Source organism: Bos taurus, chromosome 8 (genome assembly GCF_002263795.3).
Source record: "Bos taurus isolate L1 Dominette 01449 registration number 42190680 breed Hereford chromosome 8, ARS-UCD2.0, whole genome shotgun sequence".
Taxonomy (NCBI): domain Eukaryota; kingdom Metazoa; phylum Chordata; class Mammalia; order Artiodactyla; family Bovidae; genus Bos; species Bos taurus.
Window position 1 is genome coordinate 69,427,544 of NC_037335.1, and position 23,183 is coordinate 69,450,726.

The 23,183-nt window shown below is 58.6% G+C and overlaps 2 protein-coding genes across 3 annotated transcripts; both read right to left on the minus strand.

The window, feature by feature from the left end:
- Window positions 1-1,792: 1,792 nt before the first annotated feature.
- On the minus strand, window positions 1,793-17,573 carry HR (HR lysine demethylase and nuclear receptor corepressor). Of its 2 annotated transcripts, none has more exons than XM_024996001.2 (19): window positions 17,492-17,573; window positions 15,588-16,238; window positions 14,028-14,808; window positions 12,640-12,790; window positions 12,373-12,560; window positions 10,253-10,420; window positions 9,208-9,297; window positions 8,914-9,029; window positions 7,774-7,855; window positions 7,066-7,229; window positions 6,694-6,948; window positions 6,183-6,348; window positions 5,907-5,976; window positions 5,625-5,755; window positions 5,383-5,502; window positions 5,168-5,283; window positions 3,178-3,342; window positions 2,625-2,753; window positions 1,793-2,485 (listed from the first exon to the last, which is right to left on the minus strand). In XM_024996001.2, exons 2-19 carry the CDS (start codon window positions 16,197-16,199, stop codon window positions 2,423-2,425), a joined length of 3,567 nt encoding a protein of 1,188 aa, XP_024851769.1. In that variant the 5' UTR covers window positions 16,200-16,238; window positions 17,492-17,573; the 3' UTR covers window positions 1,793-2,422. The 2 variants fall into 2 exon arrangements, with proteins under 2 accessions (XP_024851769.1, NP_001096005.1); NM_001102535.1 differs by having other exon boundaries at window positions 10,253-10,417; window positions 17,492-17,555.
- A 92-nt stretch (window positions 17,574-17,665) lies between these two features.
- HRURF (HR upstream open reading frame) lies at window positions 17,666-17,770 on the minus strand. Its single transcript, XM_059889490.1, has one exon. The coding sequence runs from the start codon at window positions 17,768-17,770 to the stop codon at window positions 17,666-17,668; it is 105 nt and encodes a 34-aa protein (XP_059745473.1).
- Between the last annotated feature and the right edge of the window lie 5,413 nt (window positions 17,771-23,183).

Sequence of the window (23,183 nt, forward strand, 5' to 3'; positions counted from 1 at the left end):
GTCCCCACCTGGACTGGCTTCATTCCCAGGTGAGTCCTGGAACATTTGGTCCACCTTCTGTTCGCTAGGAGCCCGACCCAATATGCCCTCAAGGCTGCTACAACCCGCCACGAAAAGGGAGGTGGCAGAGAGGTCTGGAGGGGGGAGAGGCCCTGTCACGAGGCCTTCCCCGTCTTCCCACAGGAAGGGCCCCCTGTGTAGGGGGTTCTGGGGTGACATTAGGACACGGCATTGCAAGGTGAGATATAGGTAAGGACAGCTCACTCTGTGCCACTTGGAACACGAGCGGCTGTGAAGTGCCTGTCTGTACTGGAAGGAAGAGGACAGAGGAGACAGCAGCAAGGCCATCTGCAAAGGCCATTAAGTCTGAAGACTGTAATATAAATAAGGTAGCTCGAGTCAGGAAACTTGGCTCCAGTCCCAATGCTGCCAATAAAATTGCTGTATGACCTTGGGTGATGCTGTGTGACCTTGGGTGTGACTTAACCCTGGCCTGCCTGTTTCCTCTTCTGTAAAATAGAATTAAATAATATCGACCCCAAAGTTATGATAAAGGGTCTCAATGAGATCAGTTAAAACACTGACACATCAAAGGCAGTAGTTCCTTAATTTTCTCTTCTTTTCCTATCCCAGGAAAAAAATGAAAATAGCCTAGCTTTGCATACAAAGAAGAAATCTAATTTTTTTTTAAATGGGCGATGTTTATGTAAATCACTGCCAAGCCTAAGACAATATAAGTGACCATTTAAAATAAATTGGCTTCCCTGGTGGCTCAGATGGTAAAGAATCTGGAAGCAATGCAGGAGACTGGGGTTTGATCCCTGGGTCAGACAGATCTGCTGGAGAAGGGAATGGCAACTCACTCCAGTATTCTTGCTTGGAGAATCCTATGGACAGAGGAGCCTGTGGGCTACAGTCCATAGGGTCGCAAAGAGTCGGACACGACTGGGCGACTAACACTTTCTTAAAATAAAGGTTAGAGCCCAGAAAATGATGATGATCAGTGTTAAAGAAAGAAACCTAATGCAAAACACCCCCAATTCAACCATGTGTAAAACAGATCCCTGGAGAAAAAAAACTAAAGGAAATACACCAACATAAGAGTGGTTGGATTGAAGGTGAGTGGAGGTAAATAGTATACAGGTTTCTTTTTCTTATTTTCTAAAAGTTCTGAAAGTGTATTAAATTTATAATAAAAAATTTTTATTTCATAAAAAAAAAAAATAACATTCCCAGAACCACCACAGGAACAATTGTAACAAGAGTCAGAGCGTGTTGGGGGTGAGAAATACGAGGCCGGTGGGGGGGGGAGGGGGGAGGGCTGGAGCCACACCAGAGGGCCCTGGGGGTGGGGAGGGGCTGTCAACTGTCTCCAGCACCAGCCAGTGGGCATGGGGCTGGCCATGGGCACCGACGGCAAAAGGCTGGTCAGGGGCTTTCTGGGCCCAGACTCCCAGAGCTCCAGTTCAGACAGGAGAGATGGGGTGGCCTTAAGTTTGCAAGGAGAGTTAGGGATTCTGGGTCTCTAGTGTCACACAGGGAGATGCCATGCTGCTGTGACCGAGACCTCCTCCTTGCCTGCTGTCAGGAGCATCCTCAAGGTCAGCCCCACTTTGCTCCTCTGTGGGAGGGAGGGACACAGTGCCCCCCGCACCCTAAGAGGAGCAGGCAGGGGTGTCTGAGGTCTCTGTCACCACTGCTTCAGCCCCCTCCCACCCTGCTCCAGTTCCAGGTGTCCCCCTCCCTCCCCATCCACGTGGCCTGCAGGAGCAGGGCCAACCACAAGGCAGCATTCACAAAACAACAGCCTTTAATGGAAATCCAGAAGGAAGGAGGTAGAGGAGGGAGCAAGGATGGGGCCTTGCCCATATCGCCCCCTCCGGCCAAGCCTAGATGGTGACCTGAGGCCGTCCCCTCCCCACACTTCACAGCTCTGTGGCAGGAAGGCGGGATGTCAGTGACCCCCTTGTCTAGCACACCTGCAGGGCAAAGGGCCTCTGGGAGCCCGGGAAGGTGTGGGTGGTATGAGCAGAGCTCAGGCACAGGAGACAGCAGGAGGTGAAGCAGCAACAGAAGGTGTCGCTTAAGCCAGAATGATGCCTGAGGTCCCCCAGTGAAGGGCTGTTTGTCTGCTGGGTTGGGGGGCAGGGGTTAGAAGGAGACAATCACCCCCTAGTCTGGGTCTGGTACCTTGGAGAAGGGCTCAGGGGCAAAGCAGGTGCCAGTATGCAAAGGGCAGGTGTAAGCTTCAGTGGCACTGTGGTTGTTGGCATCAGGGCTCAGGTCAGGGGCAGGGAACCTGGTGCCTGCTTGTGTCCAGAGTGCGGAATTGACCCAAAGTCCCCAAGTTCCCCAGTGCCTTTCTCTGCTGAAGCCGTGCCTGCCCCTGACCTCCACCACAGACACCTGGGACCTCCCACCCCTATTTAGCCTCTTGCAATGTTCCCACAGCCACCTTCACTGCTTGGAACACAGCCCAGTCCATCTAGGAGAAAGAGAGAGGACAAGGAGTTTACAGTCATGCCCCGGGGCTCTCCCTGCCAAGAAGGCCCTCCCTGGACCCAGCTCTGCTTGATGGGGAAATCGAGCAGCACACCCAGGCTCCTGGCCAGTGTCCCACTCACCTGAGCATAAAGCAGGCGGTGGGCAGTGGGCAGGCTGGGCCCCTGGTGGCAGAGCTGAGCAGAGAGGGCAGAGGTCTCAGGGGACAGGAAGTGCTGAGTGACGCTCACTGTGCTTACCAGGCACTGCACCTGTGCCGGGGAGGAGACAGGTGAGGGGGGCGGTCAACGGAGACTCAGGGCGATGTATCCTGCCCCTCTGATCCCTGAGCTCTACTCCTCGTTAATGAGCCCCACCCAACCGGCTCTCAGAGAGTGGACGCCCTGGATCCAGCAAGGGGCACCACAAAGGATGTGGCCAAAAGCAGCCAATGGGATGCCAGACATGGCGCAGGCAGAGCAGACATCGAGGGACAAGCTTGACGCCTGGTAAGCTTGATGCCCAGTAAGCTTGATGACTTCAAGACCACAGGATTCTCCTCTTCCCTACAGTGGAGGTGTGACTTCCTGTTCTGCCTAGCTCCGCAGGAGGAACAGAGGGTGTAACAGCCTGGGGACTGCTTCTGATACTCTGAGCTCTCTGCAGAGCCCCCACTGGCACGCGCTGGGGAAGCACCTGGTGGGGAGCCCCCGCGGGCACCAGCACGGCTTCTCCGGGGGCCTGTAGCAGGGTCCAGCAGCTCACACCCCACTCCTCCCGCAGGCGCCGCCGCAGCCCTGCGTCCAGGTAGCACCTGCCAGGGGTACCAGGCTCCAAGTTTCCTGCCCCAGTGGGGCACACCTCAAAGAAGAGAAGGAGGGATGAGCAAGTGGAGTAGGGGAGAGACTAGGGTAGGGCTGCAGGAAGATGGGGCGTGGGCTTCCCAAAGGCCAGAGACACAGGTAGGAGCTGTAGAGTCTTGAAGGGCAGGTGGGGGAGGATGTAGGGGTGGGTGGGACAGGACCCAGCTAATGGGGGCTGGGGCCGCTTAGGCCGGCAATCTGGCTGGAAGAAGATCAGAAGGAAGGATTAAGAGGCAGACGGTCCAAATCTCCGCTTTTCCTGGGGCTAGATGGCTTGAATAGCCTCTGTGTCTCTGGCCCTGGGCTCTCTGCTCCCTCCTCCAAAGGTACTCCTTTCTCCAAAACCCAGGAAGACATCCTGCAGAATCGCAACTCATAAACCATCTATGCCAGGAGCTCTTAACTTGGTGGAGTCCCGGGACATCCTGAACTGCATGCTAAATTGTGGGTGAGTAGGTAGCCATATGTCCCTAAGGAGACAATTTGAAGCTTTCGTCAGATTCTCCTAGGATCTCAGATCCAGACTCAAGTTCTGACTCTCAGTGGATGAACCTAGACTGTCTAGGCTGAGGCCTCTGAAGCAGGCAAAGCTCTGGGGGGCCTTCACCTCCCCTCCCCTCTCCAACCAGAGCAGGGAGCTTCTTGTGCAGACGGGGGCTCATGGAGGCCAGGGGCCAGGGGAACCCAGCCTTGTGCTCCAGGTGCCCACCAGCTCCTTCCAAGCCCTTCAGTTAGGACCTCAGCCATTATCTCTGGGCTCAGGGTTCAGGCCTCCAAGACCAGGCTGATGAGTCAGGCTGGACCGAAGGCTGGACTATAGGGTAATCCCAGGCAGGTGCCAAGGAAGTCCGACCTGGAACCTGAGCAGTGTCACCCAGGCCTCTCAGTGAGGCTATGCCCCTCCGACCCTCCCCATGAATCACTGGGTTTGGCCATGCAGGACTGCCCACATCCGGCCACATCCAGCCCAGACAAGGCCATGTGTGTGTGAAGGCGTACTGTGGTCTGCTCCGCTCTGTGTGTTCCAGCTCATGTGAGTCCACCCACCCTTCTGCGAGTGTAGGTAGGGGGGTGGTGATGGACAGCTGCGCTGACACTTGCGTGTCTGTGTGTGCGTGTGTGCCTGAGCAGGGGTGACCCTTGGTGGGCGTCCCTTCCCTAGGACAATCAGGGCTCCGCTGGACTTTGGAACCACAGGGCCTCTGCCACCTCCTGCACAACCACTCCTCTTCTCCTTCCCTGCCCCTTCTCTAGGTCCCATCTCTCCCTCTGCCTACTACGGCTGCCCCCCCTCGGCCATTCCTTGCTAGCACCCCAAAGGGCACCTCTTCATAAAGTGTGTGGGTTAGTCGCTCAATCCTGTCTGACTCTTTGCAATCCCATGGATTGTAGCCTGCCAGGCTCCTCTGTCCAGGTAATTCTCCAGGCAAGAATAGTGGAGTGGGTTGCCATTCCCTTCTCCAGGGAATCTTCCTGACCCAGGGATTGAACCCTGGGTTTCCTGCATTGCAGGCAGACTCTTTATCATCCTGAGCCACCAGGGAAGCCCTATCGAATGTGGTATCTGTGACAATTAATGAAGATGATAGACCCAGGGCCCAGCTTGTGGCAGCTCTTTCCTCATTTCATCACTAGGTCCTGCCTCAACCCCTCACTCTCTGTGCACCCCAACACACACCTCTCCCAAGGGCCCCGTCTGCCTTCTCTGCACCTGTCGAGTCCAGCTCACCTGAGGCGAGGGAGCGAGCACACGGGGCACACACACAGAGCGAGAGCTCCTGGGGCTGAGAGGGGAAGGGGAGGGTCCCCGGCTCCCTCCTCACCATCTGGAGAAAGCGGCGGATGCGCTGGGCGTCCTGTGCCCGGAACACATGCCACACGGTGCTGACCTGGCTGCCTGGGGACCACAGCCCCTCCCCGTCCAGGCCTGAGAGGAAATCTGGGAAAGAAAGACAGCTCAGGAGGACCCCGGGGCCAGCAGAGACACCGCTTCGCCTCAGAAGCTCGTGCCCACCCCTGCTTCCAGTTGAGGACGCACCTTTCTGTGTCCGGCGCCAGGTGGGCAGGGGGGCTTCAGCATGTACCAGGACACTGACCAGGTCGGTCACCTCCACACAGAGGTTCTTGGTCCCCAGGTGCCCACGATGTGGGCTCACACCTATGTGGAAGTGGAGAAAGGCTAGTTGGGAATGGGCCCCAGGACCTTGGCACAGACTCATGGGTTCTTGGGGATGATAGGTAGAGGGGTAGGGACTGGGCAGGAGTAGAGTGGACACTCACCATAGGCTGCCCACAGCTGGGGCTCCAGTGGACGCAGGACAGGGCCCGGAGGGAGGTAGGAAGCCAGATTGAGTTTCCCATGGTGGGCACAGTACTCTGGGAGGGGCAGGCTGGCAGCCAGGTTCTCTACCCTGTGTGTGGGGGGGGGGCAGGGGGGAGGGTAATGTCATGCCCAACAGACTCAACTCAGGCACCAGGGACCCCATCACAGCTCCTGAGACTAGGGTAACCCCCCCAAACAGGAGATGCAGGGAGGCCCGGGCAGCCCTTGGCACCATATACCTGCTGGTGTCCTCGTCCCCCAGAGCTCTATGCAGTAGGAACACCGAGCCCTCATCTGACTTCGGGCGACCTAGTGGGAAGACAGAATAGCTATTGGCCCAGGGAGAAACCTCATTGGCCCAGAGGGCCCTGTTCCCATGGTGGTGACAGAATCTAGTTTCTGCAGGGGGCTCTGCTTCTAGCTGCCCCCAGGTCCACTTTGAGACTCCACGGCCTTGCCCACTGCCACACCCCAGGCTCAGGCTCCCTCCTCCTCCTCTTTTCTGGGGTACTCACTCTCAGGCCGGGAGAATCCCTCCCAGAATGTTGCGCTGCCCAGGCTGGTGGGCTGGGGAGGCCCAAGGGGGGTCAGTGCCTGCACCTGGCCTCCAAGTGCCCCGAGAGCTTCTGACCCCCACAGGTGGCCCTGAAGTGTCCTCTGAATTCCTGACACCAGCACAGGCTGCAGTGGGGAAAGAAAGGGGAACATGGGGAGAATGGAGGGGGTACCCAACGGGGCCAGACTGTAGCATGTTTTCGGGCACCAGAACGGCATGGGGACCAGCCTTGTTCCCTCTGAGTGACTGACCAGGTCTGCCTTGGCCTCAAGATCAAAGGCCCTGTGTGTATTGGGAGGGGGGTGGTCATGCCCAACAGACAACCCAGACACCAGGGACCCCGTCACAGCCCCCAAGACTAGGGTAACCCCTCAAGGCAAGCACAGAGCACTGAGGATCACGGGGCCAAAGAGAGGGAGGCAGCCTCCCTCAGGCCTCTCAGGCAAGGCCATGAGAGCTGGGAGCCTCACCTGGCCCTGCCTCCAGTGCTCCTGGAAGAGGTGGAAGCCTCGCTGAGGCCTGGGCTCCTGCAGCCACAGCAGAGCTCCAGGGGGAGGCAGCCGGGGCCGAACGGGGGAGAGGGGCAGGCCCAGGCCCTTGCGCAGGCCTGGCCCGGCCCGCAGCCCTGGCCCAGCCCGCAGCCCCGGCCCCAGGGCTTTCTCCTGGATCTTCCGCTCCACAACCTGCGCGATGATGCTGTCCAGGATGTTGGTGATGCGGTCATCCTGCGGGGAGGGAGGTACAGAGGGGAGGGAGTACTCAGGACCCACTTGAGCCTACAGGGGAGGCCAGCCCAGCTTGGGTCCCGGGCCCCCAGCCCTTCCCTTCATGCCCTTGCTCACGCTGGGCAGGGCCGGAGTGACAGGGGCAAAGGCCATGTGTATCCGTTCATGCCCCAGGCAGAGTTTGACAGCGGTGGAGGCAAGCAGTTCACACAGAGAGGGACAAGGCAGGGGCCCTCGGCTGGCACGGTCTTCTGCCGGGGTCTCTGTGGAGTCTGGGGTCTCTGTGAAGGAGGAGAGGGGTGAGGGGCTTCACCTTTCTGTAGAGGTTCCATTGCCTACAACGTGCTTCCCTCATCTCCTGGCTGTGCCTGCTCAGCCTTTGCTGGCCTTGCCCATTTCAACTCTGCCCTAGATGTACTCGCCTCCCACCAGCTTTCCTGGCAGGGTCTCTAGGACCTCTCCAAACGAGGGACTCAGATCAGGGGCTTGGACGGAGAAGAGCTAGAAGTCTTGTCCTAGATTCTACTGAGATTGATTTTCTTTAGATGGAGGAGGGCATGGCAACCCACTCCAGTATTCTTGCCTGGAGAATCCCATGGACAGAGGAGCCTGGTGGGCTACAGTCCATGGGGTCTCAAAGAGTCAGACACGACTGAAGTGACTTCACACACACACACACGCACACACACCACTTTCTTTAGGATGACTTGAGGACAGAAATGGTGATGGGGGTGGGGATGGCTAAAGCAATTCCAATCTCTCCTGGGGATTCCAACCTGACTCAGCTTCCCCGACAGTCTGAGTGAGGGACAGGGGGCTGCTCACCCTCTTTAATGTCCTTGGTCCTGTTGGTTTCCCCGTTGCAGGAAGGTTGTGGAGTTGGGGGAGTTTTCTCCATTGGCTCCTTCTGTTAAACCCAGTCACCACCCGCCCCCCGCAATCCAATCAGAAATGTAAATACAGCAAATGCAGCTCAATCCAATTCAACCCCCAAGTATTCACAGTGGACCCCTGTAAGTCCTAAAATGGTGTTTACAAGGAGCAGAATGTCATATGATAGATCATTAGGTGGAGAAAAGTTGCCCATGGACTCATGCATGCAGCCGGATCCAAAGTCTATGTAAGAGAGGCTGGAATATACATGGAGACAAGTGATTGGAAAGAAATATGTCAAAACGACAATGGTGACATTATAAGCCATTGCTGTGTTATCTATATCTTTCACATTTTCCACAGCTGGAATGTATAGAGTATCTGACAGACAAAAACCGTTCTCTGAACTATTTATTGAATATATGACTTTTATAGTAAGTACATGAACTTCGTTAAAAAAGAAAAAACAACTGAAATGCATATTGAGCACCTGCTCTGTATTAGGTGCAGGGAATACTAAGAAGAGGACTTCCCAGGTGGCTCTAGTGATAAAGAACGCATCTGTCAATGCAGGAGACATAAAAGACATGGGTTTGATCCCTGGGTCGGGAAGATCCCCTGGAGAAGGGTGGCAACCCACTCCAGTAATCTTGCCTGGAGAATCCCATGGACAGAGGAGCCTGGCGGGCTACAGTCCATGGACTCGCAAAGAGTCAGACACAACGGAAACAAGAGAAAACGCATGCGCACGCTGAGAGGCTGGGCGGACACTCTGCCTGCAGGCGCGTGCTCCCAGGAGCGGAGAGAAGAAACTCTAGCAGTTACAGAAAGAACACACACAAAGAAGGCGGGAGCTCCGGGCAGGCAGAGAGTGAGGACTTCTGGGGCCTGGATGGGGGCAGATACTCGAGCTCACTCCAGGGATCTTGGTCCCCAGGGGAAGAAGACAAGTGTCCCAACTTCACCCAGCTTCCACGTCCCTCTTCATTCCCACCAAAGGACCAAACCCTGCCGAGGTCAGGGATTTGAAGACACACTGCCTTATCCTGGGCCCCACAGGTTAGCGCCCTGTCCCATGCCCTGCTTTCTTACCTGCGGGCCCCCATCCCCAGCGGTCCACAGTCGGGCATCAGCTTGGCAGGGGCAGTGCCCCCGGATGTCAAACTTGACCCAGACCTGGTGCATTGCAGCGCTTAATTCTGCCAAAGCTGTAAGGGGTAGAGGGGAGATGGAACTTGCCAGTGATGGCAGACAGGGGGCCACTCCCACACTGCTTGGCCTCACTCACCAGGAGGACATAGGATAGGGCTGAGGGACATCCACACAGGAAGCTGGTCTCCCCCTGGACCTGCCCTCTGTCCACCCCACCCCTCCAAGAGAGCTCACCCTGACTGGAGACAAACTGGGTGAGCATCAGGGAACTGGCACTGTGCCCAACTTCCTGGCCACACTTCTCCGTGGACTGTCCCTGAGAGCCTGTTGGGGTGGGAAGGCAGAAGCTGTGGGTCAGGAAATCAAGGTAATCCCAGGTTAAGGTCAGGGAAGAAGGGCAAGGGCGTGATATTTCAATCAGGGACCTTGACAATCTATAAAACATGGGCCTTCTGGGAAACTTGGGTTCCATAGTGACACAAGATCCTCTGCTTGCAGAACACAGAGCCTTTAATATGCTGAGTGCATTGCAAGATGATCATGTAGAATACGGTGTTCCGAAAGGTTTCTGACCCTGGAACTCTTTTTGGCCATGTCTGTTGGAACACTGGGAAACTTCAAGTGTTGAGGTGGCCGAGTTGAGCCAAGGGAGAGAAAGCTGAGAACCATGAATATAGCAGGACTTGGAATCAGAAGACCTGACTTTAAATCCTGGATCTAACACTTACTTGTTGTGTGACCTTGGGCAAGTCACTTAACGTGAGTTTTTCTTACTATCTGGAACATGGAGGCAATAATACCCACCTCACAGTGTTGTAAGGTTTAAAAAGGTACAAGCTGAGCAAAGTGAGGGGCAGAGAGTAGGCATGTGACTTCTTTCAAGGGTGGGCTAGAACACAGGCATGGCCCTCTGATCTGGAGAGGAAACTGTCTGGTCCAAGGAGCATTGAGCAGGCTGGGGAGGAAGACTCTTGGGGAGACTCAACCAAGAAATGGCCCTGAACTCTTTTTTTTTGGCCCATGCCTTGAAGCATGTAGGATTTTAGTTCCCTGACTGGGGATTGAACCCGTGCTTCCTGTAGTGGATGCACAGAGTCTTAACCACTGGACCACCAGGGAAGTCCCTGACCATGAACTCTAAAGCAGCCCTTCCCTGACTGGGGATTGAACCCGTGCTCCCTGTAGTGGATGCACAGAGTCTTAACCACTGGACCACCAGGGAAGTCCCTGACCATGAACTCTAAAGCAGCCCTTCCAAGGCCCCCGGCTCCTTTCCTACCTGCTTTCTCCCTGGTCCTCCCAGCACCTGCCATGCGACCACAGGCCACACACAGCCGGTGGCTGCAGCGAGGGCATCGCCAGTGGGTATTGAACAGTCCATGGTGGCAGTGGCTGCAGCAGCGTGGAAGGCTTGGGTCGTCCTCAGTCCCGACTGGTGCCTGGCCTGCTAACCACAGGAGAGAACAGGGTCAGAGGGGCCTCAAGCCAGTGGCCTCTTTGAGGACCTCATGTGGGAGGGATGCACAGACAGGGGCAGTGTCCACTGAGGGGCTACCCCCAAAGGGAGACAGGCCTCTTGCAGTCACCCTGGATTACTCAACAGCCCCTCTACCGCACCACCATCTGCAACCAAGGACAGCTTGGACAGCTCAGGACAGCTCAGTCAGTGTGCCCCTTCAACGCCTGTCCCAGGGCTTCCAGATCCACCCTATACAACCTTTCATCCCCTCATCCTCCAGAGCAGTGGGGTCTTCTCAGGGGCATGTGTGCTAAGTCACTCAGTCATGTTCGACTCTTTGCAACCTCATGGACTGTAGCCCACCAGGCTCCTCTGTCCATGGGATTCTGGAGTGGGTTGGCAAGGATACTGGAGTGGGTTGCCATGCCCTCCTCCAGGGGATCTTCCCAACCCAGGGATTGAACCTGCTTCTACTCCATCTCCAGCACTGGCAGGCAGGTTCTTTACCACTAGTGCCACCTGGGAAGCCCATTTCCTCAGGGACTCCTCTATATCTCAGAAGAGGAAACCTTACTCCCTCTCTCACCCAGAGTTTCAAATTAAGCACTTGCTGGCAGGTGGGAGATCGCTGGTGAGCAGACATTCATACACCCATTAGACACACTTGTCCCATCTCGGACTGGGTGCTGGTAGTTCAAAGCTGGTCAGAACCTGGTGCTTGGCCTCCCAGTACTCACATCACAAGGCGAGAGATGAGCCCACAAACACAGCAGTGATCATGGCATCATGGGGTGGCTGCTAGATTATGAGTGGGACGGAAGGATGAGGGTGGGGACAGCTGCCCAAACGGGCCCCGAGTGATGAGTAAGTTTTCATTCACCAGGTAGGAAGGGAGGAGAAGGGCATTCCAGACGAGGGAACTGAGGGTGCCAAGGCCCGAGGGAGCAGACAAGCTCGAGTGAGCTGCGCAGACAGTGATGCGGTGTGCTGGGAATCCAGGCAGAGGGAGTGGTAGGGTGGACAGGAGCTGGCTGTGAGAGGGGAAGGGGCTGGACTTTCTGGGTAGGAGGGAGCCACCACTGCCTGGTTGGGGGGGAAGTTTGAGGGAGAGTGGATACATGTATATGTATGGCTGAGTCCCTCTGCTGTCCACCGGAAACTATCACAACATTGTTACTTGGCTATACCCCAGTACAAAATTAAAAAAAGAGGGAACCACCTGTGGCCTCATCCAGGGAGTGACAAGGCCGAGGGTGTGTGTTTCCCAGGATCCCATGGAAGGGAGCCTGGAAAAGACCCTGATGCTGGGAAAGATTGAGGGCAGGAGAAGGGGCAACAGAGGATGAGCTGGTTGGATGGCATCACTGACTCAATGGACATGAGTTTGAGCGAACTCGGGAGATGGTGAAGGACAGGGAAGCCTAGCGTGCTGCGGTTCATGGGGTCGCAAAGAGTCAGACATGATTTGGTGACTGAACAACAACAAACAGGAGGGAGAGGCTGGAGCCAGAGGCACTAGCTGAACACCTCGCACTCTGCTCACCTCTAACCTTGGCCCCAGTCCTACCAGCCTCCCAGGGCCTGACAGCTGGCCACCCCGGAAGCCTTCCCTCCATGCAAAGCCACAGGGAGCTCCCCCGCCACCTCCCGGAGCTCTTACAGACACTTGGCATTCAATCTTTTTTCCCTAGCAAGCTCTAGAAGGGTTGGGCCAGACCAGGTTTTACACCTTCCCAACATCCTCCACCCAGGCCAGAAACTTCAGAATACAAGTTGACTCAGAGCCTGAGCTGGAAATATGGGCACAGCAAGGCAGGAGCTCCCGAGCTGAGCTGGGGGCAGGATGGGCAGGCAGTACTGGCAGGGAAGGAGGCCCCACGAAAAAGCACTGACTGCAGGATCAGGCCCTCGCAGAGTGAATGCCCCATAGGCACACTCACCTTCCTGGTGCGCCCAGGCCAGGGCCTCCCGCTCCCTCCTCAGAACACGGCACAGGCGGTCTCCCAGTGCACTTAGCAGGTGCTTGGCGAGGCCCACGCTAAGCCCAGCCTCCAGGCCAGACCCTCCTCCCTCCTCGGAGCTGGCTGCCAAGTCTTCCTCCTGTGGCTGCTCCTCTCCCAGTGGCAATCTGGAGACAGGGTGGAGGCAGGTGAGCAGGGAGCCTCCACTGGGAGGGTGCTGGGGGCAGCCAGGGGCAACAGGCTCACCTGGACAGTGGCTGGGAGTAGCGGGCTGGCCCTCCTGTCTCGCCAGCTGCCTGGGCACAGCCTTGGCACTGAGTGATGCCTGCCACAGGAGCCACGCGAGGTGTTTCCTGGAGCCCCGGGGCCTGCAGGCTGGCCCCGTCGTCCCGGGTTCCTGAGGAGACATTGCAGCAGGTCGGGCATCTGGGCCTCCTGGGCTTTGGTGAGCCCCAGGTCCTGCCTTAGCACCCAGCCCACCCCCATGTGGGGCCAGCGCAGCTCCTAGGCCCAGGCCTATGAGACCTGATTTGGAGCAATGGAAGCAGGCCTCCAAAAACTTCAAAAGAGCTGAGCCCTGACATGGACTGATGGGCCACGAGGTGGGCTCTACGATACTAGGGTAGCTGGGGCTCCGGATACAGTCGGTGTAGACTTGGGATGGCTCTGCCTCAGGCTCAGTGATGCCACTGGCTGTGTGACAGCGTGAAGAGGCAATCCCAACGTGGACGGAGGGCGCTGGAAGGTGAGAAGGCCACAGAGTTTCAACACAGGCCACAGGTGCAGTAACCCAAGAAGGCGGTGGAGGGGCCAAGAGCTTCCCACCGCAGGCAGAGGTCTGGGAGAGTGCAGACAGACCCATGCCAGGCGCAGGGGTGCAAGGCCAGCGAAAGAGTCCTGATCCAGGCCCAGCTTCCAGGAGGCCGAGAAACTGAGGTGGTCCCGAAGAACCGAGGCTGGGTCAGCAGCGCCAGCCTCTGTGAAGGGCACTGCGTAACACAGGGGTCTGAGACGTGCCCAAGTCCTAACACCAGCAATGTTCACGCTGACTTTCCATGATCCAGCTGGCCTAGAGAGTGGTCATTTGTTCCTGGGGCAGGACAAGGGGTCCTTCAGGAGAGGCAATTCTCCAATTGGGTTTGTGGCCCAGATAATCACAGAGATGCCTGTTCATGGGGTGCTTACTTAGTGTCCTTCATGTGAATGATATGGTTTCATCCCTGCAGCAGTCTTTACGAGGCAGGTGCTGTCTTTATCCCCATTTTATAGATGAAGAAACTGAGGTCCAGAGAGGTGAAGTAACTAGCCCAAGGTCACACAGCACCGATCAGTCAAGTCAGGACCCAGGTCCTTTGACCCCACGCGCTGAACCCTGTCATTATATTCTCACTAGTATGCCATGACTTGGGAGGAGGCACATGAAAATAGGAACCACTTGCTGGAAGGCTCTGGCCTGTAGATGCTAAGGGACTCCCAGTGAGCTATCCCATCGAGGTGGACAATGGGGCAGCTGGGTGTAACCCACTCATAAAGGACTACTGACCCCACCTCCCTGGAAAGCCCCTGTTCCGGTGGCGCCCTCCCAAGTAGGGCCCCCAGCAGTCCCCGCTTCTACCCCACCTCGGTCCCCTTACCTCTGTGGTCACCACACTGTTCTGTCTCCGCCTTGTTCCCAAATAATGAGTCCAGCACTTCCTGCCGGCCTCTGGCCCCCTGCCCCACACTGCCCGGGAAAGGACCGGTTGGGCGCTTGGCAGCTGGGCTGCTCGCTGTTCCCTGGACCTCGGGGCTGCTTGACCTCTTGCGGGCTCGCAGCTGGGCTGCCGGGCTCTCCTCCTCCCCAGGGCAGCTGTCTGGGCACCCAAACTGCTCAGAGTGTCGAGTGAGCCACGTCTTCTTCAGCTTGGTGTGATGGCTGGGCGGGCAGGCCCTGGGACCGGGAGTCTTGCAGGCTTCCTCGCTGGATTCACTGGGCTCACTGGTGGCCCCCTCCAGGTCTTCCTGGCACTGCCCACAAGGGTCATCTCTAGCTGGTGGGTGAGATGAGCAATAGCCTGCCTGGGTGGTAGGAGGTCCAGGAGACGGGCACCTTGTTGTGGCTGATGGCCCCAGCTGGTACCCAAGGCTCCCACCTCCGGGGACAGCCCAGACATTGCCAAGAGTATGAACCAAGCCTGGGGAACAAGTGGGCCACGGGGTCCGGGGCACAGTGTCTGGATGTCCCAGGAGAAGGGGGCAAAGGTTCGGATGCCTGCCAACTCCTGTCTCTCCATCCCTCTGGTGGAGAGAAGGGTGTTCCACTTCCCCAGTTCTCTGGAGATGTCCACCAGGGGCTGAGCCCAGCAACCCAGGTTCCACAGTTGCCAATGGGTCCTTTGCCAGCCTGAGTATGCTTGGATCCTTGTGGTAAAAGCCCTAAAGAGAGGAGAAGGGATTAAGGACAAGAACAGGTGTGTGCCTGTGTGGCTTTAAGAGTTGTGAAAATACAGAAGAATGTACTGGTTAATGGGCACTGGATCTCTAAACGCCTACTCCACAGCCTCATAGTCTTGGATATCCCAGATCCTTCCCCAGGACTTCTCAGGTCTCCCCATAATCCAGCAACTAAAGGGTTAATGCCACGCACAGTCAAAGGGCTTTCAGGATCTATTCAGATGGTGTGATGCCCTGTACCACACTGGATTCAAAATATTTGACATCTCATCCCCAAGATGACCCTGGAGGCCACGTGGGGGAGAGGTGCCATAGGTACAGGCCATAGGACCACCAGCACATCCCAGAGGGCCTTGTCTGCCCCTCCTCCCAGAACAAGACCACACATTCTGAGGCCCCAGTTCCCGGGTCTCCTTCTGGGTGGACAGTGGGTGAGTCAATTCCTGAAATGGCCCAAAGGCCACAGGGTCACTCTTGGGACGGCCACCCTTATGCTCAGGAATCAGGGGGCTGTAGCGAGGTGGGAAGAATGCCAGCGGATGGGTAAACATCACCTAATGAGAAGGCTATGCCCAGAAAAGGAATTGCTTGTTGTTAACTCTGTCTGAGCTGATAGCCTCCTCCCCCACCTGGGTACCACCTTATCTTTTCATCAGAATGGATTGACAGAGTGGTTTGACCCCGCCAGTGTTGCCCCCGGGGCCTGCTGAGCCCCCATGTGTGGCCTGAGCCCCAGGTACCCTTTCTGCTCCAACACTCACCTTGCTGCCTAAGCTGAAGGTGGAGGGCACTTTGGGCTGGCCTCCGGAGTACACCCAGGGGTGTGGGGCCAAGGGCCAGTCACATGGATGCTCTGGGGGCAGGCTGGACACTAGGTAGGGTGGCAAGCAGGTGGGCATCCAGAAAGGAGCTCGCTCCAGGATCTTGGTCTCCAGAAGGAAGGGGCAGTGCAAGGGCCGGAAGGCCACAGGTTCACTCTTGGGATGGCCACCATTATGCTCAGGAACCAGGGGGCTGTAGCGAGGTGGGCACGATGACCCACAGAATGCCAGTGGACGGGTAAGCATCGCCTCCTTCCAGCGCAGCCCGTCCTTGCTGCTTGGCCAGCCAGCCTTCCTCTCTCCATTCCGGGGACCTTCACCCTCCACCAGTGGGAGCGTGTCCTTGGGGCCCTGAGGGAAGCCAGGGGGCAGCCAGGAGCCTGGGGTGCTCAGGACACCCCTCCAGAAGGGAGCGGGCTCTCCCAGGCACATTGCCGCAGGGCGCAGGCCATCTCGCGGTGGGGTGTCTAGCTCCCGTCCTGTGATCCCGTTCTCAGGGGCTGTCTTCTCCCAGGCTGGGCTGTCCTTCAGGAAGCTGGGCGGACCCTCCATCACTCTCCTGCCCTCATGGGGCTCTCCCAGAGGGGGTCCCTGGAGCAGAACCATGAAGGCATGAGTTGCTTAGAAACATGCTTCAAGCACCCCAGTTCCTGGCACCGCCCTGGCAGCACCAAGGCACCCCAAACCAGTAAGGCAAGTGGCAACCTACAGCTAGGTTCCATGCTACCTGCCCATGTGAGACTCGAAGGACCTGCCTGGGTGGGATGCCCCAGAAGGGGAAGGTTACCCTTTCCCCCAAGTGCCTGGAACCTGACAGCCCACCTGGGCCAGAGCCCCTCGTCAGAGACTACCATTTTTAGGGTGACATGTCCTGCCCTCGTTGAGTCTGGAACCGGTCATGAGCCATGGGGGAGGACAGAGGGTGAGAACCCAAAAGATGAGCTCTGTAGAAGGCGCTGCCCTGGGAGACAAGAAGGTTGGATCCTGGCCTTGATCCAGTCCCCTGCTGTGTGACCTCGGGCAAGTCAGTTCACTCCTCTGGGCCTCGGTGTGCCCTTGTGTCAAACATGGTTGGGAGATGCACAGTTTCAGAAGCCTCTTCCTGCGCTGCATCTTTGGTTCCTGGGGTGCTGCCAGGCCACCCCAAGCCCCACCTGGGCTTGTTTGGGTGGGCAGTGCAGGCAGGGCAGGCTGGAGTCATCGGGAAGAACAGGGCTGCTGGCCCGAATTTGTCTCTACACAGGGGCAGCCTCTTAGCGGTGCTTTACAGTTTCTTGGCTTCTGAGGTAGAGCCCAGGACAACTGCTGGGGGCTGGGGTCCCCACCGCTGCCCCAAGGGAAGGAGTGAGCCAATCTGGGAGAGGGGAGTTAGAGGCCTCAGGCCAGATGGGTCTAGATACCCCTGTCTAGCCCGCAGTGTGAGGGCGGCTGTGGACGCTGGTAACTGCAGCCTGGCCGGGGGGAGGGAAGGAGGCGGGGAAAGCAGGCTGGGCCCCAGAGAGAGGCAAAGGAGGGAAAATTGAACGTGCGTGCAAAGGACCAGGATGACAGGTGGCACCGGAGCTGCTGCACTCTCCCAGCAAGGCGGCATGGCCCACTGGGGGAAGCCCCAGGAAGAAGGCGAGGGAACCCAAGGGGAGCCGTGATATAGGGCGCTTGGGTTTTCTGAGGCCACTGCTCCGACACGGTCCAGCCCTGTCGGGCATCCTAACTTTCAGAGTTGTGTGGCCCAGCCCAGAGGAGCAAGCAGAGCTCGCTCCCTGCTTGTGGCCGGCTCCGTTCGGAAATGCCGGGCTATGGGCGTCCCCAGAAGGCGCGAGTCTGGCGCCCGTCTCTGCGCTTACCTGGGCTTCACGGGCCCGGCGCGGCGCGGGCGGCGGCGGTCGTGGGGGCCGACACCAGGCGTCCTCTCCCCATGGGCCGGCTCCGGGGCCTCCTGGCCGGCGGGCGAGGACTCTTTCTCCCGCTCTCTGCTCAGCGCGCTCGCGCTCTCTTTCCCCCGGGGCGGCGGGGGCGCTCTAGGGCCGCAGGTTGGAGGGGTCGGACTCCGGGATCTGCAGGATGCGGCACACGGCGCGAATCGGCCGCACCAGCTTCTGGGCCGAGGCCGTGGGTTGCGCCATGGGACGCCGAGACTCCGTGCTGCGCCGCGGGGAGGGCCGGACCGGGGCTAGGGAGCGGGTGCCCCCGGAGGGAGAGAGGGAGCCGGGCCGGGGGGAACGCGCGCCCCGGGTCGGAGATGGCGGAGCTGGGGGGAAAGGCCGGGGGGCCGGGGGGAGGGGGTCGTGCCTGGAAGGGGGGCCGATCCCGCGACCCAGGAGAGAGGCACCAGCGAGGGCGCAGCGCGGAGCGGCGCGGCTAATGGAGGGAGAGCCCAGCGGAGAGGGCAGCAGGACCTCTGATCGCCATCGCCAGACGCGCAACTGAGAGTGGGGAAGCTGCTCCGCCGGTTTCCTCCTCCAGCACCCTGCGGGAAACAGGAGCCCGTGATTCGGCGGCCCCGCCTGGGCCTGCCCCCTCCCGGGCCCCGGGGGCTTCCGCCAACGCCCCGGCGATGCCACCGGCTGCGCACGGGGAGAATGAGCCCTTTGTTCCCCCCTCCCCCCCGCGGCACCCGGGCGCCTGCCGAGAGAGGCTCCCCCGGGGCAGCGTGCCAGCTTCCCAGCCGCCCCACCCTCCCGTGGGCCCGGCCCCGGAGCCTGGCAGGCGGGCAGCACCCCCACTATAGGTGCCAAGCCCGGGAACTGGAGCAAAGGGCGGGAGGGGCCGGACCAGGCCACCGATGGGGCGGGGTGCCCCCAGGGGTGTCAGGGCAGGGCGACTGGGAGGGGTCAGTGCCAGAGCTGGCAGGGGCAGTCGAGTTCTCACGGGTCAGTGATGGGCGCTCTGACCCACGCCAGCCACCCCGTGCCTGCTGGACCACTGGCTCCTGGTCGTCTCCAGCTCTGGCACACGGGCACACTCGCTGGCCCCACTCTGCCCAGCCTGGTCCTCATCTGGCCAAGCTGCTGTCCACCGTTCCAGACCCAAGCCCCCTTCCAAGGCGGTGTCCTGCACTAGCCGTGCTAGAAGGGTCTAGACTCTATTCTGTTCTTGGTTTAAGGGTCCCGGTTTCACCGATTACCCAAAGAAGAAGTGGGACCAGATGCCCTCCCACCCTGTGTTCTAGGGGTCGGCCCCTGGCCTGGGATGTCAGTGTCTCCAGGCCCAGCACTGGAGAGGAGCCCATGGGAGTGGCTCCTGGGAGGGAGCAGAGAGAAGGAGAGGAAATGGGAACGCAAGGCACCCTCCACCCGAGGAAGCATCCCAGCTCCTCTGCGGGGGTGGTTCCAGAGCACAGACACAAACAGACAGATTCAAACACACACAGACAGATTCAGACACACACAGAAACCCACACGCCCAACGGGCGCTTCCCTTCCCCTGGGGCACCCACCACCCACCCTGCACAACTCCCCTGCCTCCTTGTGGAAGCCATCCTTGCCCTGCCTTTACCCAGCCTGGAACATGGGCAGTGCCACCCCACCCACCCCCGTTCCATCGAAGGGATGAGTTCACGGATGTGGCCAGCCTTGTCCCGGGTCACCGCACCATTCCTGAAGAAGGGCGCCATGAAAGGCCTGAAGGGAGCCTTCCTTGAGAGGCCAGAGGGGAGGCAGGGATCCTTGGACCAGCTGAGAAGAGGAGGGGTCCTGAGGAAAGGAGGCTTGAAGGGGTCAGCACCTGCACGACTTAGGTCATGTTGGCATAGATTCTCCGGACTTTTGCCTCCCCCCAGAGGCTGGCTTTGTAGCAGGGCAGGCTGGTAGGGGTTGTTTACATGACTGAGTTGTTAACACTCCCTTCCTCCCCTGGCTCCCCTGAGGGGTGGCCTGGACCTGAGTGTGCCCGGGGAACTGATCACGGAGGGTCTAACCCAGATTGCAGTTCCGAGGCCCCCAAGCCCCATCCTCCTGTTCCTAGGCTGGTTCCGGGATGCGGATGGGGGCCGGGGTGTGCCCGTGGTCCCCCATTTGTGTCCTCTGGCAGCCGAAGCTTGTGGAAGAGTCCAGGGGGAGATTCCTGCGGCTTGAGGCCTAGAAGAGGCTGGGCAGGCTAGGGTGGGAGTCTGGGCTGTCGGGGGCCCCCGAGGGCTGGTCACTATCATGCCCCAAGGGGATGGGGACTGTCCCAGGGGAGTGGAACAGACACCCATCCCACCCCATTTGCCAGTCTCTCAGGTCACTGGACTAGACCAGGACTCTCAGGAAAGGCTCCTAAAAATGCCCAGGGGGTCGTGGGGGGGTAGTGGGGTGGGGAGAAGGAGCCCCTTTCCACCCTCACCAATTTTCCATCCTGCTCCATAGCCCATGCCACAGGCCCAGAGCCCTTGTAGCCGGCTGTTCTGAGCCTGAGGACAGCAGGTCTGAGGAGACACACAAAGACACAAACACAGAGGGAAAACCACGCAACGTGGGGACACAATGCCGGCTCTGGCTCCGTGGACAAAGGCGAGCTGACCAACACCCTCCCCCCCACGCGCAGGCCGCTCCTGCCCCGCGCCGACCCCTGGAGAGCACTTACACACACACACACACACACACACTGAGACACACGTTCCCGCTGACACGCGCAGCAGCACTCACAAGCCAGCTGACCTCACGCTGTCCCCAGAGCCCCTTACCTGGGCAAGCACAAGTGCCCCTCGGGCGGAGCAGCCCCCTGCCCAGGGGAGGGCAGCAGGCGGGGGCGGGGGAAGGAGCCCCGGAGAGTCAGGCCAAGCTGCCACTAATCCGGGCGGGGAGAGGGGGGGGCACCCACGTCAGAGCGGGGACTGCCGGGTGGAGGGCATCTCAGGACATCCCCTCCCACACACGCGGCCGTCTGGGCACCTAGCCCTGCTTCCCCAGCCCCTCCATCCTTCAGACAGCTGAGGCCGGCCTCCCCCCCGCAACCCCCCACCCTTGTGGCAACGCCTGGGGCGGGGGTAGGGGGGAGGGGGAATACCGGGGAGATTTCTCCCAGGACGCTGGGGGAGGGGCGGAGGAAGGGAAGTGTGGAGATGCTTTGGGAGCCAGGAGGAAGCTCTGCGGCTGATGCCCCCTCCCCTCTGACCCACCCACCCACCCACATCTCTACCTATTTCCTCTTCTACCTCCCCAGTGCCCTTCCCCCGCAACCTTCCCTCCCCTGCAGTCTAGCCACCCCGTAGAGAAAGCCACCTCATGCTGCCCCAGACTCACTCAGGACTTTCTGCCTAGCAACCCAGCTCTGGGCCCCCACCCTGGGATTTCCCCAGCAGGGCATCATCCTCTTGCCCAGGCTTCTGCCCCTACCCACCTACGGGGCATCCCTGATACTGGGCGGTAGCAGGGGATGGGGACAAGGGATGAGTGCCTGAGAGTTGTCTCCTCAACCCTCTCAAGGGTGGGGCCGTGTCAGCCAGGACTCCCCAACTCAGCCTGGGCCCGGGCTGTGTTGAAACAAGAGGCTAACCACGCTGCCGCCGCCCAGAGTAGCACTGAAAAATGCAACAGTGAGGCCAGGGCACCTGGAGGCCAGAGGTGGGGAAGGGGGACCAGGATCCAGAGGGGCCGAAGAGGCAGGGAGAGAAAGGAGCTGCTGGAAAGGTCCAAGGGACTGTGGGGGCGGGAGGGGGTTGCTGTAGGGAGGAGGGAGTAGGAAGACCTGAGAATGAAGGACCACCTGCACTCGGGAACTTGGAAGCATTGAGGGGCATCCCTCAGAAGCAGGCAAGGTGGATGGGGAGGCCGGAGTGAGCTCAAACCAAACAGAGCTGGTACCTGGGCCAAGCAGAGGTGTATGCTTCCAAGGGGACTGGCCTAGGCTCTTTATCTCTGTACCCATGCTCGCAGCAGCGGAACCTGGCCCATCTGTGCTCCAGGCCAGTTGGAACTCTGGCCAGCTCTGATTCTGCCTGGGGAGGCAGTGGGCACGCTGGTGGGTAATGGGGATAGGGGTGTGGGCAGGCCAGGGCACAGCCCAACCTTCCCCTAGGGGCCAGGCCAGAGAGGTGGCGGGTTGGGCCAGGAACCCCATGCAGAGGGAGAGGGTGCCAGGCAGGTGTCTCCGTGATTCCCAGAGGGAAGCCCAGTCTGCACTCAGTGCTGCAGTATCTGTATCCCATGTGCTGGTCCAGAACTTGGGTTTCTCCTTGCCCCTTCCCCTCTGGCCGCAGGAGGTCTTGGAACCCATACAACTACAGCAGACATTCACCAAACATGTATTACAGAGACTCGGGCATTTTCAAGGCTCTGTGATGGGCACCCAGGAGATTCATGATACAAAAATGAACATACAAGGTCATCCCCGGCATCGAGGAGCTTCTGCTCCCTTGATGCGTGTTCTTTTACCAGCAAACATTTGCTGAAGACTCTTAGGTGTCAGGCCCTATGTTGGGTGCTGTGGGTGAAGACTGGGGTCAGGCATGTTAACAGACTATTAAGGTGTTTCTGGTCCCAGGCTGGGAAAGTCAGGGGAATGTCACAGAGGGGGCGATGCTGAGCTCAGAAATGAGAGAACAAGTACTTCACCATGAACCACGATATGTCACCTGCTCTAACCACTATTTGCTCTGGGACAGGATTCAAAAGTAAGATGTAGATCTGTTCATTATGAAGCCACAGTGCAGTGTGGGAGGTGTGGTCTGGATGAGCAATCAACCCCAAGGGGGCATGGGGAAGACTCACAGAGGGCTTCCTGGAGGAGGTGATTTTTGAGTAAAGTTCAAAGGGTACATAGGAATAGGACAGAGCACAGGGGGCTGGGGGGAGCGTGTAGAGGGGGACAGGAAAAGAGCCTGGAGTCATGAGTCCAGATTGATAAGGTGGGGAACAAGAAGCTATTGGCATCTAGTGGGGCAGGAAGCAGAGCGGGCGATGAGCATGCAAGCACAGCCCAGAACAGGGTAAACTGGCCAGAGATCAGGAGCTTCACAAGGGGCTAGAGTCAAGGAAGGCTTTTAGGTGACATCTGATCATGAAGAAATGCTGTGACAGCCTGGAAGGAAGACCATAGGAAGCACAGGAGATTCATACAGCGGAGCAAAGGCCTAGAGGCTGATGCTGGAATGAAAGAGATGCTTCCAGAGACAGAAATAGGAGCAGCGGGGGCAGCCAGGCTAATGGGAAGACTGGGGCTAAGGTGGCCATCAGGGACCATCTCTAATTCAGCCCCGGGGCCCTAGTGACCCTGCCACTCACTGTAAGTTACCATCCGAGGAATGAGGGCAGGCGAAGCCCCACAGCTCCCAGGAAAGCTCCCTTACTGGCACACACTGTCAGCCTTCTGCAGCTGCTCCCTGCTTTTGAGTTTTTATTTCATTTTGACAATTTATCACATGCTCCTCTGTTTTGTTCTTTCAGTACAGGGCTGTGGATCCTGCCATTCCACCCCTACCAAAGCAACCTCTGGGCAGACTTGCCTCAGGAGACAGTGCTCTGACCCAGGGGCAGCACAATCGTGGAAAATTGCTTTATTTTTCCAAGTCTCATCTTTCCATCTGTAAAATGGCTATAACTCCCACCTGACAGTCTT